This window comes from Nicotiana attenuata, unplaced genomic scaffold (genome assembly GCF_001879085.1).
Source record: "Nicotiana attenuata strain UT unplaced genomic scaffold, NIATTr2, whole genome shotgun sequence".
Taxonomy (NCBI): Eukaryota; Viridiplantae; Streptophyta; class Magnoliopsida; order Solanales; family Solanaceae; genus Nicotiana; species Nicotiana attenuata.
This window is the reverse complement of record NW_017670349.1, coordinates 110,913-129,682: the sequence shown is the minus strand read 5'-3', so window position 1 is coordinate 129,682 and position 18,770 is coordinate 110,913. Positions and strand designations below refer to the sequence as shown.

At 35.1% G+C, this 18,770-nt stretch overlaps 1 protein-coding gene across 2 annotated transcripts; it reads right to left on the bottom strand.

Moving 5' to 3' along the window:
- Nucleotides 1-2,045: 2,045 nt before the first annotated feature.
- LOC109238205 (histidine kinase 5) lies at nt 2,046-11,372 on the bottom strand. 2 transcript variants are annotated; one of them, XM_019404631.1, is made up of 13 exons: nt 10,975-11,372; nt 9,291-10,200; nt 7,838-7,894; nt 7,432-7,659; nt 7,050-7,143; nt 6,751-6,957; nt 6,319-6,449; nt 5,692-5,741; nt 4,868-5,229; nt 4,631-4,734; nt 3,212-4,012; nt 2,635-2,799; nt 2,046-2,447 (listed from the first exon to the last, which is right to left on the bottom strand). In XM_019404631.1, exons 2-13 carry the CDS (start codon nt 10,014-10,016, stop codon nt 2,325-2,327), a joined length of 3,048 nt encoding a protein of 1,015 aa, XP_019260176.1. In that variant the 5' UTR covers nt 10,017-10,200; nt 10,975-11,372; the 3' UTR covers nt 2,046-2,324. The 2 variants fall into 2 exon arrangements, with proteins under 2 accessions (XP_019260176.1, XP_019260177.1); XM_019404632.1 differs by having other exon boundaries at nt 11,075-11,372.
- Nucleotides 11,373-18,770: the final 7,398 nt, after the last annotated feature.

Below are 18,770 nucleotides of genomic sequence, written 5' to 3'. Positions count from 1 at the left end.
CAAATGGGGGTACTTGACTCGCATAGTATCTTCTATTTCCCAAGTAGCTTCTTCAACTGTATGATTTCTCCATAAGACTTTCATGAACACGATTTCTTTTGACCGTAGTTTTCTTATTTGTCTATCAACAATAGCCATTGTCTCCTCCTCGTAAGACAACTTCTCATCGAGTGGTATAGTCGGTGCTTCAATCACCTGAGATGAGTCTGATATAGATTTTCTTAGCATTGAGACGTGAAACACTGGATAAATAAAGGACAACCCAGGAGAAGTGCCAAACGATAAGCCACCGCTCCCACTCAGTCCAATATCTCATACGGTCCTATAAACCTGGGGCTCAACTTGCCTCTTTTCCCAAACCGCCTCACCCCTAAAAAACAACATTACATTGATTCACTTAGTATTGATCAAAAGTTCAAAACAACATTCAATATATGAAATGTTGTAAACCAGTGAACGAAATGTGAAGGCGACATTGAACAAAAATATGACTGTTTAGGTTTTTTTAGAGGAATAAATACGGTCAGGTATGGTGGGTCGATTTAGGGTTGGGTAAATTGGATTCTAACTTTTTCCAGGTTCTTAATTAGTAGGATTTTGGACATAAAAATTATAATTTTTGAAAAGAATTAGTATTTGGAGTTAAGTTGAAAAATGGTATTTGACATTTGAAATTATGTTTGGACATGCTTTTCACTTGAAAAAAAATATTGCAGATTTGTTAGCTGGGAAAAAAGGTAACATTTTGAAAAAGTGGTCTTTTGAAAAACTCGTTTTAAAAAAATTTCCAAAAAAAAAACTTGCAAAATTTTATAAATACATTTTTAAATATTGCAGATTTCTTTAAATAAAACTTGCTACATCATTAAATCTCACCGAAAAATATAAAATTTGGTAAAGAAGACCATTAAAGGTAATTAGATAAAGTAAAGTGATTTTTAAAAGACAAAAATAATTGATGACTTTAATGACCAATTATCCAATATTAATTGACCATCTAAACAATCTAACTCTAGAAAATTATAGCGAGATGTGTATGCCTTGTACCGGTGTACGCATAGCTGTTTTCCTGAGAGGACTTCAAATGCATCGGATTAAAGTTCTGTTGAGACAACATTAAGTCAAAGTATAATAATAATTGGATCAACCAATAAGTATTGGCTTTCGATATATATATATATATATATATATATATATATATATATATATATATATATATATATATATATATATATAAAGAATTAACCTAAATAGCTGCACATTCAACAGCTTAAATTAGAGTTAGGGATTAAATATAATTCATGTATAATACTTCAATAAGTTAACCAAAAAACCTATATGGCTACCGGAACAAAAAAGGCATTAGATCGATATGTACAAAAATCAAGATTTTCAACGTGCAAACGACGTACGATACCGGTTGTATTAGAGATTGGAGAATGTGGTGTGAAGCTGACGAGTCTCGAGTTGAAAGAAAGACGAATATTTTATGTGTTAGATATATACAAGGAGCAAGGAATAAAACTTTTATATATGCACTAACAGGGAAAAGGAATCCACACGAGGCACGAGTAGCACTAATTGTACTAGTATGATTTGGTGTAAGTTTTGACTGAACATGAATCTGTTCGAGTAACGACGAAATAATGTAAGTTCAAGTGCTCTCCTTTTTGAGTTGTTGTTATTTGTCTAATTATAATTATAATTTTCTACTTTATCAAATTTGTAAAAGATGATCTTTTATGTGATTTTCATATATTTTCCATATATTTAATCTAATTATTCAAATATATTCCATCAATATTTACTACTACTATATACTTTGAAAAGAAAAAGATGAGTGGTAACATTGCACTAGCTAGCTTTTGCCTTTTAGGTGAATTTACATTACATTACTCTAAAATGTTTCAAAAAGTGAAAGGGTTCTTGTTTGTCCAACTGGGAAACGGTTAGGGAGATCGATTGAAGTTTATTCTTTACTATCAACGCGAACAGAAGTAACAAATTGGAAACAACATCAGTTAGTATACTATTGCAGATCCTGGTGGGGTGTAATATACACTGTCAGTGTAATGATACATCATTTATTCCCTCTTCAATGGAATTCATAAAAAACCTTCCCATTTTTGTTAAAGTCCACATCAGATGGCCGCTATGAGGACTAGTAGAGGAACAAAAGGCCGACTATTAATGTACATTGATCATTCTGAACAAGATAACTAGTTGCACAGCAACTTTTACAAAATTTCCTAACACATTCATTTTTTTTTTCTTTTTTGTTCTTTTCCTGTACAGTTTGCATACATTTACAAGGAGGAAAGATGTCATGGCAGATACTCTTGAAGACACTCTTTTAACTTTTGGAATGTAACTGGCTTTGATACAAAAGAGTCCATACCATTTGCATAACACTCTTCTGCACTTTCTGATAATGCATTGGCTGTCATCTGCAATAACGTACGTAAACGAGTTTCATCAGTAAGCAGCAAAGAAAGGATTGCATGAAACGACGAAAAAACAAGGAGGCTAGCCACATAAATGTCCTAGTATTTGGAAGCTTCAATATCTTAGGAATAGCCTGATATTTTTTTTCATTTGCATAAACAGCTATGCATTTAGTGTTTAGACTCTTACTGCAATGACAGGAATCCGCTTCCTGGAGGATTCATCACTTCCTTGTGAAGGAGACACCTCTTCATCAATGCCAGCATCCTTTGCTGCATCCCAGCTACCAGATTCCTCAAATGATCGTATCAATCTTGTGGCTTGAAGACCATCCATGACTGGCATGCACACATCCTGCACAAAATAAAAAATTTACCAATGCAAGTTAGCATTATTCGAGTCCCTGGATAATGTTTGTTACCAAATTTAAGCTGTTAATACATGTAGAGAACAAGAAAGTTTCTGTTTATAGCTACGTCATCTGCTGCAAACATTGGACAAGACAGCACATTGTCATGTGGTGCTACATTTCTTATCTGGATACTGGATTGATTAAGATCTAACCTATATATACTTATGGACTGAGAATGTGCAAGTCCCAAATCTGAAGCTTTTCTTATTTAGATGTTCAAGGACGCTCATTTTAACTGTGCAATAGATTGGATAGTAACATGACCAAGAAACATGCATGTGTAGGACATTAAGTGAGGTATAAGCCACGGTGATACATACTAAAGCTTCGCCAAAAAAGAATCAAACAACATACCATTAGAATGAGGTCATAGCTGTCGCGTTGAACAGCACGCACAGCTTCTACTCCATTATTCACTATATCTATGTCATGACCCAACTGCTTCATCATCGACCGTGTTACCATCACAAGTATTTTGTTGTCTTCTACAAGGAGGATCTTGGGTTTTGCTGAGGTTTTTAAAGTCTTTGCAGCATTGCTAGAAGAGCACTCAGAACTTCTATCAGGTTGTTCCTGCAGCTGACTTTTTTCTATTTTCTCTGTAATTTCACCTTGATCTCCGTTTGCACCAGTGGACGTTAAACAAGGGGTATGGAAGTGATGATCTACAACACCATTACTCGTTTGCTCTCTACCGGACGTGCTTGGGTTGCCAGAATTTCGGGTATGTCTCAACGAAGACTCAGGCTCGGAAGATGTCTCAACAGCATCAGCTACTGAACATGCATCTTCTACTGAACCTGTCTCTTTTGATGTATTGCTATTGGAAGGGAAAGAATAGGAGTTCACTGGCAACCCGTTACTCTTATTCGAAGTGTTAAACCCAAAACCGTTTGCTGATAGTTTTGTGCCTCTTCCAGAACTGTGGGAAGAAAACAAAGAGCCTAAAGTGCGCGGTTGGAATTGGAAAAAGCCAGAATTTATATCATCATCATTTTCTTCGGAAGCAGTATCATGATTGTCTATTTCAGAGAGTTCTTCATTGTCATCCAAATTATCACACACAGGCGAAACCTTGTAAGGTAAAATAAATGTAAAGGTAGATCCATGGTGCTCTTTGCTGGATACAGTCATATGACCTCCCATAAGCTCAGCCTGTTCAATTAAAACATGAGCGGTCATGGTAAGTACTAATATCATAGACACTTCTGCTAAAGTCATGTCACCATAAGTGAAAATTGTTATGCCCAAATTTAATGCACTAAAATGTAGCCATATTTACGGGATCATAAAATGATGCTTGCTAAGAAAAAGCAACTTTATTAATCCAGATGAACCAACAAAACATAAAGGGTTAGGCATTGTAATATAAAACGCCCCATGTCTCAATGTGAGGGATGCAACTTCACAATTTTCCACTATATCAGGAAGTTTAAGGATATTACAACAACAACAACAACATACCCAATGGAATCCCACAAGCGGGATCTGGGGAGGGCACTATGTAGGTAAACCTTACTCCTACCTTGTACGGGTAGAGAGGCTGTCTACGATAGACCCTACGCTCAAGGCAAGCAAAATCACAGCATTAAAGAAGAAGAAATATAGTAGTGAAAGGAAAGTTCAAGGATATTATCATAGATAATGTTATGACTCAAAATACAAGAAAGCTAAATTATCAAAGAATATCGACTTGAATAATAGTTGATTTGTCTATCAATAGGCTCATTCTTTAGTAATTTTTTCATATTATTGAGTAAACACTTCAATTACCAGTTGTTTGCATATTGCCAATCCTAGTCCTGTCCCACCATACTTCCGAGCAGTATCTGCTCCAACTTGCATATATTTCTTGAATAGAGTGGGTATTGCATTTTCTGTTAATCAAGGTAAAACTGGCTTAGCAACAATAGAACCATAATTTTTAAAATTAAATAAAATAAAGAGCCAAGTTATGGCATCATGAATATGCCAATGGACTTAAGTGAGAAATGCAGAGTTTATAAGTACCTGGTATTCCAATCCCAGTGTCGTAAACATCACAACGTATCCACACAGTTGTTTCCTGCTGGTCAGAATCAACCACTTCATCTTCAGTTGGAGCTCCATTTTGTTCTGAATAATTGCACCCCCCATTGAGCATCCGACTTTCATTCGCACCATCAGCATCTTTGCATCCACCAGAGCCTTTCCGAACAAGGGCGTTGTGAGATGGCGATGTACAGTTATCCTCCTTCCATATCTTTGCTGAAACCTTTGAATTATCAGAAGCCATCCTCTTATGGGATCCTTGTTTCACAAGAGGAGATGGCTCGGCAACCACATACAACTTTATACCAACCTTCCCTTCATGAGTAAATTTTATAGCGTTGCTGCATAATATAAAAAACTATTTTAGTGCACCAAAGATAACTGAAAGGACTTGGCATAATGCATTGTAAAGCACATATCAACATCCAGTGGTTGTGTCTCCTTGCAAAAAAAGGAGTTCCAAGAGGATGAATCGGATGAATGAAGCAAAGGTGGCACTTAGCTAAAAACTATAATGATATAAAGAGAAGAAAAATATCAAGTGTTTATGAACAGAAAAGAATTTCTGCTTGCACCAAATTTTGGCATGTTCAAGAAACAGAAGGGTCATGAAAAAAGAAAAAGAAGAGTAGCAGAAGGGTGTACACATTTCATTCCTTTCCACTGCGTAGATGTCTCCCCTTTTCAGAAAATGGAAGAGAAAGACTAAAAGAGAAACCAAAAATGCAGCAGATGTTTGTACTGACGAGCAGCATGAATGGTATAGCACTGTGGAGGCTTCAGCCACTGACAGAACTTCATACCTGATCAAGTTCGTGAGAATCTGGCGAATTCTTAGTACATCCCCGATAACCTGATTTAAGGAGAACTCTTCAGTAGGAAGCAAATAAAAATAAACTAGAGAGATATTGAATAGGGGGGAAAAGAAACAAGTTGTTGGACATGATTTTAGTAGGTCAAATTTCTAAATTTCCAAAACTCTCAACTGCTTCCGTAGAACTTATCTCACCCAAATAATTTATAGAACAGTAGAGGGTTATTAAAAAGTTATTCCGTCAACTGGAAGCTCATCATTGAATGAAAGTAAGGTTTCCCTTCAATTGGATGCTCATCAGTAAATGACAGTAAGGTTTGTCTGGTATGGGCAAAAAAGAACACATAGGATGCCTCTGTCAAATTTTGTTTTGGAATATTAAGCACGCCTGCTTGTCATAATCTTCTACATATTGCTCAAAACTTGAAAGCTCATATTCATGTTTGTATATACGTAGTAGATTGCAGGTGAAGGTATTTCCTACTTTATGTAAAGCAATAAGTAATTTGTCAACGGATATCTTTTCTGAGAATTTTTGCTGTCACGTCTTATAACTGGGACCGAACAATTGGGAGAAGTTACCATCAATGTAAATAATTCATGGTAGAGCTCTTACCTCAATAGGAACATCTTCAGAGACATGTCCTTCCAAAGTTAGCATTTTCTGTAGTGATGCTGCTGCAGTTTGCAAGACATGCTTTACAACCTCCCTTGGTCGGAATTTTGTGGCTTCCAACTTCATTACTCCTGAAGAAGAATTAGACAATAACTTGCTTTCAGTATGATCAAGTTACTCAAGTATATATAGTCATTTCTGATACAAAATCACTCAGACACTGACAAATGTTGTTCACGGATAATTCCAAAGTTAATTAGCATATCACTCAGACACTTGTGTTATCCAAATACTTACACAGAGAAAATACAATATGCTTTTAGCAAGGTCATTTTGCGATTGAACTATATTCTTAAGCTTTTATCTAGGAGATAGCATCAAATACTTTAGCAATTACTGCAACATAAAAGATAAGAGGAAATGAAATTGAACCTGATTCAACTTTGGAAAGATCAAGGATATCATTTATTAGTTGAAGAACCAAGTCTCCTGAAGATAACATTACATTCACAAGCTGACGTTGTTCTTTGTCCAGTTTTGTGTTAGAAAGAATCTCGGTCATGCTGACTACTCCTGACAAAGGAGATCTAATCTCATGAGACATGGTTGCAAGCATTTGTTTTGCTCGCATCGTCTCCTCTACAACAAATAAAGAAGATAACATTGGCGATGATTATTCTTCCGGCATCTGAGTCCACATATACGTAAAAGCATATAATATGTAAATGAACCTGTTATGTGAATAGTTTTGTTAAGTTCTGTCTCCTTGGCCTTCCGTACAGCTATCTCTTCTCGTAGCTTTGCCATTCTTTCTCTTTTCCTTACCTGCAATTTGATCATTAACATTGCTACTGAGCTTTCATAAATCATTCGCCATAAATACATTGATGATAAAGCTCAAAGAGTTAGCAAAGAGATGTAGAGAGTCTTATATGGAACAGACTTGGATTTTGATAGAAAAGCAGGATTACCAACAAGAGTTACTAAGTAAGAAGTGCAGACCATTGGATTTTGATGATAAAGCTGAAGTTTTGAACAAAAGAATTCAAAATTTCCTCGGAAACATTATAGCCGATACCAACAAGAGCTACTGGTAAAGAAAATTTAACTCACTTGATCAGTTATCTCCATTCCCATATAATTTACACCAATGGTCTCTCCTGCCTTACTGAACACAGGTTCAACATATATTAGAAAGGTCTTTGACCCAAATAGTCCCGTATCGAATGTAATTTCCCTCTTTGCCGGTATTCCTCGCTCCAAAACCTCTCTTTTGAAGTCTTGAGATTCCTTTACACCAGCACCAGTAAAAATCTCTACATCTGTTTTCCCTATGATGTCCTGAAAGATAAGTATGATTCAGGAGAGCATACAACAGATTATATTGTAATAAATGCCAAAGAAATTTCATCAAGGTGAACTGATGAGTTATAAGAAGATACTAATTCCGCAGAATGAGCAACCTTACATTTTTTAAGGAGAAGTTCTAAAGCATACAGTATTATTTAGGGTGAAATACCTCTTCGCGCAAACTTGGGAAATGATTGTAGATAAAACGATAACGCAACTCTTTATCCTGCACCAAAGAATATTGGAGCACTTAGTTTCTTCCAAACATATGATGTCAAAAATTAATATGCCTTTTAAATAGTAGAAGGAAAATGATAAAGAGGTTAAAGAAGATTTGGAAATGGTCCAACTACTGGTAACAAATAAGGACAATTATCTAGGAAACGGCGATTGGGAGAACGAGTAGAAGAAAAATTCACCACCCAATTACATCTAACATCCTAGCATAAAAACTGATCAGATCATTGAAGTATGCAGAGATATCCAATTAAACTTTGTTTCTTGTAACGATTGAGGAAAGGCAGTTAAACTGTTTCGATGCTAACTATGTGTAGCTTCAGTTTCAAGTACAGCCAATTGGACTATGCTTGAAGCAAGGACTTTCTCACACTTGCGAATGATGCAAACAAACAATTAAAGACATTTTGAGTAGGATTTTTCATAGCTAACAAGAAAGAATAATTTCCATTTAAAAAATATATGAAGAAGTAATTCCTCCATTATCTGGCTTAAGTTTAATCAGAAAGGCCATTTTGAAGAAGTCTATTACACAAGCATCAATTGTTAAAACTTCTTTACCTATTTCTGATGATAGTTGGAAATGCATGGTTTTAGTAAATAAGGTAACTGGTATTTAAATCATTAGGACAATGTGAGAGCTTCTTATCTCCCCGGGATGACAGATGGTAGTTGTTAGTAGTGTAGCATATGTGTTTGCAGACTTAGTAACCATTTAACCACATAAGTGGACTGCAGCTCCTATACTTGACTTAGCCATTGTTCGACTAGTATCTAAGGCTCAGGCACAGCTTTAGAAATGACAGTTCTAAAAAGTATGTTACTAGACTTTCGCACCTGCCGTTCAAATGATTTGCGCAACTCATTTACTCTCCAACCTGTTTTCTCTCAACTGTTTACCTAGGCTTGTAGATTAATTAATTAATTGAGTTGCTTATAATGGTGGGGAAGAAAATATCAAATTTATTCACAGAGCATGACTTACGAAAACATCATATCATGATTTGATTATGAAAATCATTGAGGAAGATACAACATGTGTAAAGTTAATACTAGGCAAGAGCAAATGAAGCTGATGTCCCATTAACTCAGAGAACTCTAATAACATACATGATAATGTTCGAGCAGTCAAATTTAAGTGTCCATTCTCCTCGTCCGAAGAAAAACATCCATTTTTGTTGAGTAGCTTTAACTACTACAAGTAGAAAAGGTATAAAAATTCACATACGAAAAAAAAAATGGAAAGAACTAGACTGGAGAAACAATATTAAGAAGAGAAAATAAACCGGTTCGAAGTTTGTAAAAATAAAAGGATGCAACAAGGTAACATCTACAGAACATATAACAAGAAATTGGTAAGCCAATCATTCTTAGAGAAAACTGACCTGGTGGCCTATGACAACCGGTGCATTCTGGAGGACAAAGTGTAAGAAATTATCTGCTCTTTTTAGAACCTGAGATAATTCTTCCACTGGAGAGGACTGCCTTTCAAGTTTTTCTATGCTTTCCTGCAATTTCTCAAGTAGTGTCTGCTCCCTTTGAACGCTCGCTTCCAACAACTTCCCCAAATGTTCAGCTCTCTGCTTCCAGTACTTTATGCTGTCATACTCAGCATCTATTTCTAGTTTGTCTTGAACTCTCACATCATTCCTTTTCCTAGGAACCTCATGGAATATGTATCTCTTCAATTCTTCATCCAATATAGAGATTGGACGCTTATCACCGCCATATGTTTCCTCCTCGAATTGATACTTCTCCAATATCTCCAATTTCTTGAGCTCTGATTCTTGTTGTTGCTTGCTAAGACTATCAAGCTCTTCTCTGAGTAGCCTTACGGCATTTTCCTGTTTATATTCCCAGTTCTTTACCAAGTAGGCCAGCTGAGATGACCCTTTTTCGCTATAATTAGTAAGTTCCGAAAGGCGCATGAAATCAACTATTGTGGAATCCTCATTGATAGTAACCTCCTCCAACATATCTTGATCTAATCCTGGATTATCTATATTGAATCGTTTTCCAGCTTCATTCATATCTTCAGGCCACATCGACGAAAGCATTTCCACTTCCATGTCTATGTCCTCTGCTTGATCACTTTCCATCTCGCAAACCATTTTAGACTTATTCTATGTTACAACCAGAAAGTCAAACTACTGCTAAACTTTACTCTGAGAATACAATTCTCGCATCTGAGCTTAACTTAACTGAATTTTCAATTAAGATCCTCAACACGGAGAGCTATAAAGAGAATGAGAAATTGTTCTATTCGAGATCCTTTTGCTGAACTGCTTAAAAGGGCTGCATACAAAATGGATAAGAAAGATGAGTGTATTCATTCATAATTGGTAAAACCAATGTGAGACTAATGTATCAGTTGAGAGACAAGTGCAACAAAGAGCAAATAAATGAATATACACATAATCAATAGGATACATACAACAAATAAAACCAAATTGCTGGCCAAAAGCCACTACACCTTTCTTCAATAGAACAACTAAAAGCTGAATCTCTCTGAGAAATTTCCACAAGCATTAAGAAGGCTTCATCTTTTAAGATCCAAATATAGGAAGTGAAAAGTGACAGAATCATCAACAAGAATTTTTTCCAGTTTGCTTCATCACAAGTCACCAATGAAAAACTTCAACTTGTCAAATTTTTTGTTTTTACAATAGAAGCTAGTAAAATTTTTGGTGTATCATTGACTTGAAGCCAAAAAAATCTTCTGCAATCAAAAGCTAATGTTAATTGTTGAAGAAACTATCAACAAACTTAAGTTATGCATCAACATGAGCAAATGATATGGGGTGGCAAAAGAAGAAAAAAATTAAATCAACCCTTTATTGCAACCTCCAACAAGAATATAAAGAATACTACAATTCAAGAACATAATTGAGGTGGGACATATATATACTTCATGCCTCAAAGATTAATAATTCAGAAGAGAAAAATTAGCCAACTTGGATTCATCAACTAATTAACTCATAATACAATGAGCAACTCAAAATGCAAACTGAGATCAAATTTCACGTAACACAGATACCAAAGTCAACTAAATGACTTAAAAGTTGTCACCTTTCTTTGTTTTCAAGAATTCTTGAAACTTTCTATTGAACCAGAAGAAGAAGAAGAAGAAGAAGAAGAAAGTTGGTTGAAAATTTTCTGAGCTCCCAACCTTTTACTTTCACTGTAGATCTGAAAGAATCTCTTGAAAGTGCTCAGTCAATGATAAAAATAATACTCCCAGCCTTTGGACCTTTATGAAGAATGTTAAAGGAGACCATGTGAATGCAAAGAGAAAAAACCTCTAAAAACCAAAAAAATATTTTAAAAAACAAAAAATATGTGGAGACCAAACTCAAGAAGCCATGTGCGTTTTGTAAGTCTACTTATTTTCTTATGTTTGTTCCTTTCAATATTTTATAAACAACCCCTCATCACATTTCTCCAAATCCTTCCTTTTATAATTATATGTCTAATTTTTCGGGTTAGATTCATAGTACTCTTTTTTCCATCTAAAATATGAAAATCGAACAACATTCAGTTTTATGAAAACTCTCTTAATTTTCTTTCTCTCTCTTAATTTTCTTTCTCTCTTGTTGTACTAATATTGTTTAAACAAGAAATGAATCAGCTGCTTGCTAGTGACTATAATATAGTTGTATGTTTTTTGTGGTGGCAACTAACTAGACAAAGAGGTGTCTGTGTATTCTGTTTCTTGTTTTTTAAATTTGTAGAAGACGGAGGTTGCTCCCCGCCTTTTACGAGGTGACGTACTTTTAAGGCGCGTGTATCTCACTATCCATCTCTTTGGATGAGTCAGTTTCTCTCTGTTGTTGACTTGTTGTACTTGTACTCCTATATCCTATATATATGTACATGTATATTGTATATATGCGGTGTCCAATGATTAGCTTGAATTTACCCCAAACACCTTGTAGTTTAGGTCTTTTGACACTTCACCCCTCTCATTTACTTTTGCCCATTTACATTTCTTTTTGTCAAATACTAAAACAATATGGAGTATTACAATATCAAAAGAGAAAGATTCTCTTCTATATTGAAAATTACTTTAACAATTAGTCTCAATTTATTCTACTCTCATCGTCTCAATTTATGTGGCCATTTGACTTGGCATGAATTTTAAAAAAGAATACTAAAACAAATCTTAGACATTTCTGTAGGTATAAATCATCTCATTACGGATAAATAAAATTTTTACAATAAAATTATTTTAAATATAGAAAGATTACAATATTTCTAGAACAAATTAAAAAGAAAAGTGTGCCATATAAATCGGACAACTAAAGTTATTAATTTCTCATCATTGCATATCGCGGTACGTAGTTTTCATTATTGTTATTGTACTCTTTTGCATATGCACACATGGTGCCAAGTGATAAAGAGGAATTATGTTAAGATCCGCTTAATTTTTGTTAATATAACCCTTGACACCCTTCATTCCTAATTTACATATAACACTTCAAACCCTTTGATTGATTTTGATATTTAAAATATTGTTGAAAATATTGATTTAGCATTATTTTTGAAACTTTATGACTTGTTAAACCTATTTCACTTTTTGTAGAATAAGTAGGATGTTAAATGTGTCGTGTCTTACACGTAGTTATAAGATGTGCGTGCCTTATAATTAGAGAATTTACTTTTTACATATTGTGCTTGAAGAAAAAATTGAATATTAGGACTTTACTGTATGTTTGTTTGTCAGTACGTACTTAAAATTAGAGAAATTACTTTTTTACATAGGCAAGGGCAAAATAAATATATGCACGTCTTGAAATACATATTAATATCTGGCCCTTTAAGTTTTGGCTTTTCTTTAAATAGGTATAAAGTGTGTGTAAATTATTTTTAAAATGTGGGATATACAAAATAATGTTGTAAAACCTATAGTAATTGTGAATGTCCACTACTCCAACTACTTTCACCTATGATGTAAATAACTTTTCACTACTCATCATTATTATGATTGTAACTCTCACACCTCCGTAACCCCTCCCATGATCTTCCCCATGATCTCAATTGTTAATGTCATGTTTAAGACAATCCTTTTGTAACCTTCTATGTAATAGTATAAATAGAGGCATGAAATGTGATATGCGACACTTGAATACTTGATGAAATAAAAAATTTATCTCTTCTTCTCTTCTTCTACTTATCTTCATGTTTTATATTTTTACTTGAGGTACATTTTTTAATACATTATCAACACGAAGTTGTGCTCTTTTGGTTGTTCAGGTATATTTGTTTGTTCTGTTTTCTTCGTTGTATATTTCGATTTCATGATTAGTGTCTTTAATATGCAGTTCTATAATTTCTCACATCTCCGGGTATGTGTAAAAATAAAGAATTTTTTGTTTCTTTATTTTAAGTTATTTGCATGGTTGTCATGTGAAAGTTCATGTTAATAGAATTAATTGAGAGAAGAATACTTGTTTTATGTTGTTTGACATTTGAAATTGTGTTAAAGTTAGAAGATATTTTTGTTCTAGTTAACATCAAAGATATACTAATAATTTGGAGAAAAAAATAGTATTCTTTTCTATGGAATTATCACTTTAATGTATATAGATCACAAATTTGATATTATGTCAATTTTTAAGATTCTTTACGCTATTATCCTAATTATTTCTAATTATTTATCTTCTTTGATAGTTTTTACTATGTCGAATTTGTCAAAGCTTGAGTTCTTGGCACTTGATATTTCTGGAAAGAATTACCTATCATGGGTTCTCGATGCTGAGATTCACTAGCCGCTAACCTTGGTGACACCATTACTCGGGGTAATGAGGCATCAAGACAGGACAAAGCGAAGGTCATGGTTTTCCTTCGTCATCATTTGGATGAAGGTTTGAAGGTTGAATATTTGACAGTGAAAGATCCACTTGAATTGTGGACTGGCCTGAAGGAAAGGTATGATCACCTTAAGGCTACGGTATTGCCAAGGGCTCGATATGAGTGGATGCACTTACGGTTGCAAGATTTTAAAACCGTAAGTTAGTATAACTCTATTGTATTTCGAATAAATTCCTAATTGAAATTATGTGGGGATGTTATGAATGATGAGGATTTGTTGAAAAAGACTCTTACGACTTTTCATGCCTCAATATGGTATTACAGCAGCAATACCGTGAAAGGGGTTTTAAATAGTATTCTGAATTGATATCATGTCTTCTGGTGGCTGAGCAACATAATACCCTTTTGCTGAAAAATCATGAAGTCCGTCCCACAGGCACTACTAAAAAACGGCTCATTTCCGACCGAAATATTCCGACGAAAAAAAGTAGTCGGAAATTTCCGACGGAATCGGTCGGAAAATGCATAAAAATATATTTTTTAATTTTTAATAATAGTTACGACTAATATCCCGTCTATATCCATCGTAAATTTTGGCGGAGAATTTCGCGTCACTGTTAGCGACCAATTCGGTCGAAAATAATTAAAAAAAATTTTAAAAATAATAATAAGTAGAGACCGATTCGGTCGGAATTTTTTAGTAAAACGAGGGTTGACTACTTTGACCAAATTTCCGACCGAATCGGTCAGAAAGTTTTTTTTAAATACCCTCCAGCGACCCCATTCTTTTCCTTCCCCTCTTTTCTTCCTTCTCTCTTCTCTCTCTCTCTCACTCAAACTTCCCCCCACCCAAATCCGCCGCAGCCATCAACTAGGAGGACTCGCCGGCGCCGCCGCCCAGCTGCAGGTCCGTCGATGACCCTCCACTGCCAGGTAAGTTTCCCCCATCCTCCTTTCTTATTTTTTTTAAGAAATACACTGATTTTGTTTAATTGCTCCTAGTTTGGTTTGAAAAAATTGATTGGTGTTAGCTAAAGTAAATCTATGACTATTGTTAGTAGTTAAATTAAAGTTCTTTGTTGGTAATTTATAGTTATATGGTAAAGTTATATGTTGGTAATTTAGGGTTATATGTTAAACTTATATGTTAAAATTATATGTTGGTAACTTAGAGTCATATATTGCTAAATTAAATTTATATGTTGGTAAATTACATACTAATTTGGGGATAACATTACTAAGTTGGGGATAATTTTACTAAATAATTTTGCTAACTAATTTGTAAAGTTGTTACATATATAGCAATTCATCTCATTTGATTATATTAGGGAGGGTACTAATTTTAAGAGGAGAAAGTATGAAGAATGTTTTAAAACTCTTAGTGCTAGTTGACTACTTTTGACAGTATGTCTTACTCCTAACTTTTTTAATATCTTTTGACTTTCATGGAATTAAGCTTAACTGAAATCTATTATCAATTTCATCCATTAAATTATTAAATTGTTGTTGTAGATTAATTGATTTTGTTTTTGCATAATTTTATTGTAGATCCTAAATATTTGAATTTATTTGATGTTTATTAATTATATATATGTTAACTTTAATGCAGGTTTTTGCCATCCTTTCAGTCTAAACATTTGGTTGTGGATTCTATGAAGCTGTCACGCCCCCAACCTCGGAAGGCGCGACCGGCGCTTAATCGAGTGACCCCAACTAAGCAAGCCTTATCAAACACTACCTACCCAACTCCATACGAATAGGGGGACCATGCTTTCATTTATTCAACAAAGGAGGGTAGCATATTCAACATTTTTAGTTCATTTTAGACCACAATAATTAACTGTAGATAAGTTAGTTTCCAAGGTTCCCTTAGAGTTACAACTCGTAGGCAACGTAAGTTTAGAATTACAACATGGATAGCACGCCCATTCAATCCCCACACATGACCCACATATATGTCTAAGGAGCCTCTAAGGATACAAAAATAAATGTGACAACGCCGGCAACAAGGCCCCGGCTATACCTCAAAAGTGAAAGTCCAAAATAAGAAGACGTGCAATATAGCCCCTTGAAGGAGAAAGGGGCTCACCAAGATCTTTGAGAAGGAGAATGCTCCGCTACACACGATCGGCACTATCCGCTATGGAGCCACCTACATTCATTTAAAAATATAACGCCCCCGGCAAAAGGGGCGTTAGTACCATGGAATAGTACTAGTATGTATAACTAAACACCATTTTACTAGAAAGAACTACCAAGCAATGACAAGTAAATCACATAGGCGAATAAAAAATGCAAATCATAGAATCATTCACATAATTCCCATAACTTAGTTTGGGGCATTTCTTTCATACGTCCATCACTGTTCTCAATACCACCGCCATCTTGAGCGGAGTCCGATCACGACCCGACCGGCTAGGTTGCCTCATTTGAGACATATATCTCAATCACTATTTTATTTCCTTTATCCGGAGTTCAATATCCGCACATTACCACCATGTGTGCGGCATGGTGTCCGATCACGACCCGATCGGCTAGGCCGCCTTATTTAGGCGTTGTTCCTTTCTCATTAGTCATCACATATGATTCTTTATTTCACATATATCATATCAATTCCTTGGCACTTAGGGCCACCATTATCACCTCGTTTTCCATTTTTAATATTCCTCTTGTAAGTTGTGATCATAGACATATACAAGAGTAATTTAAGTTGCAAGCACGGGTAAGTGAGCACGTAGCTAGCATGAATAATTCTCAGCTTAAATCTTGGCCTATAGCCTAAGCATTTCAACACATAATTGTATTCTTCATACTTCTCTAAATTTTCAAGAATGGTACATTACATCACATTGAGGCACGTTCTTCACGTATATGGGTAGATAATTTCAAATCAATTAACGCGCAATGACAATCAATACATTAACCAATTCAAATCTTACCACACTTTCGTAAACGCCCATGGAGCTCAATTTCTAATAAAAGGGGGTTTTAGCCATACATACCTCAATATAGCTTTCCTCACTCTTTACAATTTCCGGAATTCTTAACACTTCGATCTATGATGCAAGAATTACAAATTAAACTGGAATTAGAGGCGAGGTTGAGATTCTAACTTGATTCAAGCATAATATCGAATACTTGAGGTGCATTGTGACCTTAGGCCCCTTTGAGAGGAATTTCTATCATTCTATACCCCAATTTCCATCTTTTTAGTTTACTACTCTCAAATATTCTATGGTGTGGTATGCATGCAAGAGATTCATTTTTATATCCATGAATTGCTTCCCTAATGACCCCATATAGCTAAGTGTGGAAATAATAACTGAGGTGATGAAGCCTTACCTTCTTGAGATAGAGAGTTTAGTTGCCTTTGCTTGATTATCTTCAAGGATTTAACAAGGTTTCATGGAGAAATTTGATGGGGAGAACTTTCTCTCACTTAGACCCCTCTCTCTCACTCTAGAAATGTCCAGAGGAATGCTCAAAATGAGCTATAATACCGAATATAATGCTAGGGGCGTCGGGTTAAAATTTTGAAAATTGGAGCCCCGAGTCGGATCTGCGATCGCAAAAGTGAAAATGCGGGCCGCAGAGTGTACCACAAAAAGGCTCTCCAAATCTGAACATTCTGTTTAGGTATGCGACGGAAATGCGGTCCGCATACCCGTTCTGCGGTCGCATTATGCATCACAGAACTGACCTTCACAAGATCCCAAGGAAATTATGCGACAATTATGCGGTCCGCATATTGGTTATGCGATCGCATAATGGACCGCATTTTTAACCTCAAATTAGCTAACACACTGACTCACTCTGCGGCAGAAATGCGGTCCGCATACCTGGTATGCGACCGCATTCTAGACCGCATTTTTGTACTTTTCTGGAAAACTTTGATTCTCGGTTTTTAAATGCATAGAAGAATTTTTTTGTGAGTTTCTATCACCTGACCCTAACTAGGCACTTACGAGGTTCGGGTTTCGAGTGGAAATTTTCACGGGGCCTTACAGAAGCTATTTTATCACGAGCCGTGGAATTCTTGTGGACAGATAACGTACAATATCATAGAGCAAATGTAGAATCCATTTAGGCTAAAAATTGATTACCTTTATTTAAATAATTATCGTTTTCATCTAATGTTACTTTTTTATATTGCAAACAAAGTGTGCATGGCATCCTCAACATCAAAATGAAATAAATAGTATTTTCGAGGTTCGATTAGTTTTGCGGCCCATAAACTAAGATTAGTAATTACTTATAAAAATTTTCTTGATTTTACATATGAATTTTATGTTTGTAATGTCTAACTCATACTTTTTATTATGAAGGAAAAGGAAAGAGGGCGAGATATGAGTCACGCTGAGGTCTTCGAGGAGACGCATAATAAAAAGAAGAAGGATGGTACAAGTGAACACTGGGTGGAGACGCGTGCATCAGACACCTATGTAAAATACTAACTTCATAATTATTTATGATTTATTATTATTTATTTATTTACATAATAGTTATGTTTTAATTTTAGGAAGATTATCATAAAAGGGTAGACGAATGGCAACTAACTCAGCCTCCTTCAACTCAACCAATATCTGATGATATAGCTTCATTGTGGACATAGGCAGCAGGTTGAGCAAACAAAGGCAGAATCTACGGACTTGGAGTACGTTGACCTACAGGTCATCCAAACCCACTCTTAGCCAATTCTTCTTATTCTCAAAATCAAGAACATATGGAAGATATGAGAAAGAAAATTTGTGATTTGAAGCAACAATTGGACTCCCAATTCGGAACATTTGTTAAGATGTGAAATTCATGAGAAAACATGGGCATGATCTATCTGATGATGAGGATGAATAAACTGAATCTAATGTGTAGTAGTTTAGGTGTGATGTTTTGGTTGATTGGTAAACTTGATTGTGAGAGACAACTTTATGTTTTGTTTTTAAAATTCAATGTGGGCTACTATTTGGATGTTTTTATGCCCAAAATAGTTAGATTTTTATAGTTGGTATTGTTGGTTTAAGGTGTGTTAATAATTGGTATTATTGGTTTAGATTGTG

Excerpts from the sequence above, each read along its gene's own strand:
- LOC109238205 (XM_019404631.1), bottom strand. The coding sequence starts at position 10,016 with ATGGTTTGCGAGATGGAAAGTGATCAAGCAGAGGACATAGACATGGAA. Across the intron at positions 7,660-7,837 it reads TCCCAAGTTTGCGCGAAGAG|GACATCATAGGGAAAACAGA; the intron begins GTATTTCACCCT and ends CTTATCTTTCAG. Across the intron at positions 5,742-6,318 it reads CTGAAGATGTTCCTATTGAG|GTTATCGGGGATGTACTAAG; the intron begins GTAAGAGCTCTA and ends TCCTTAAATCAG.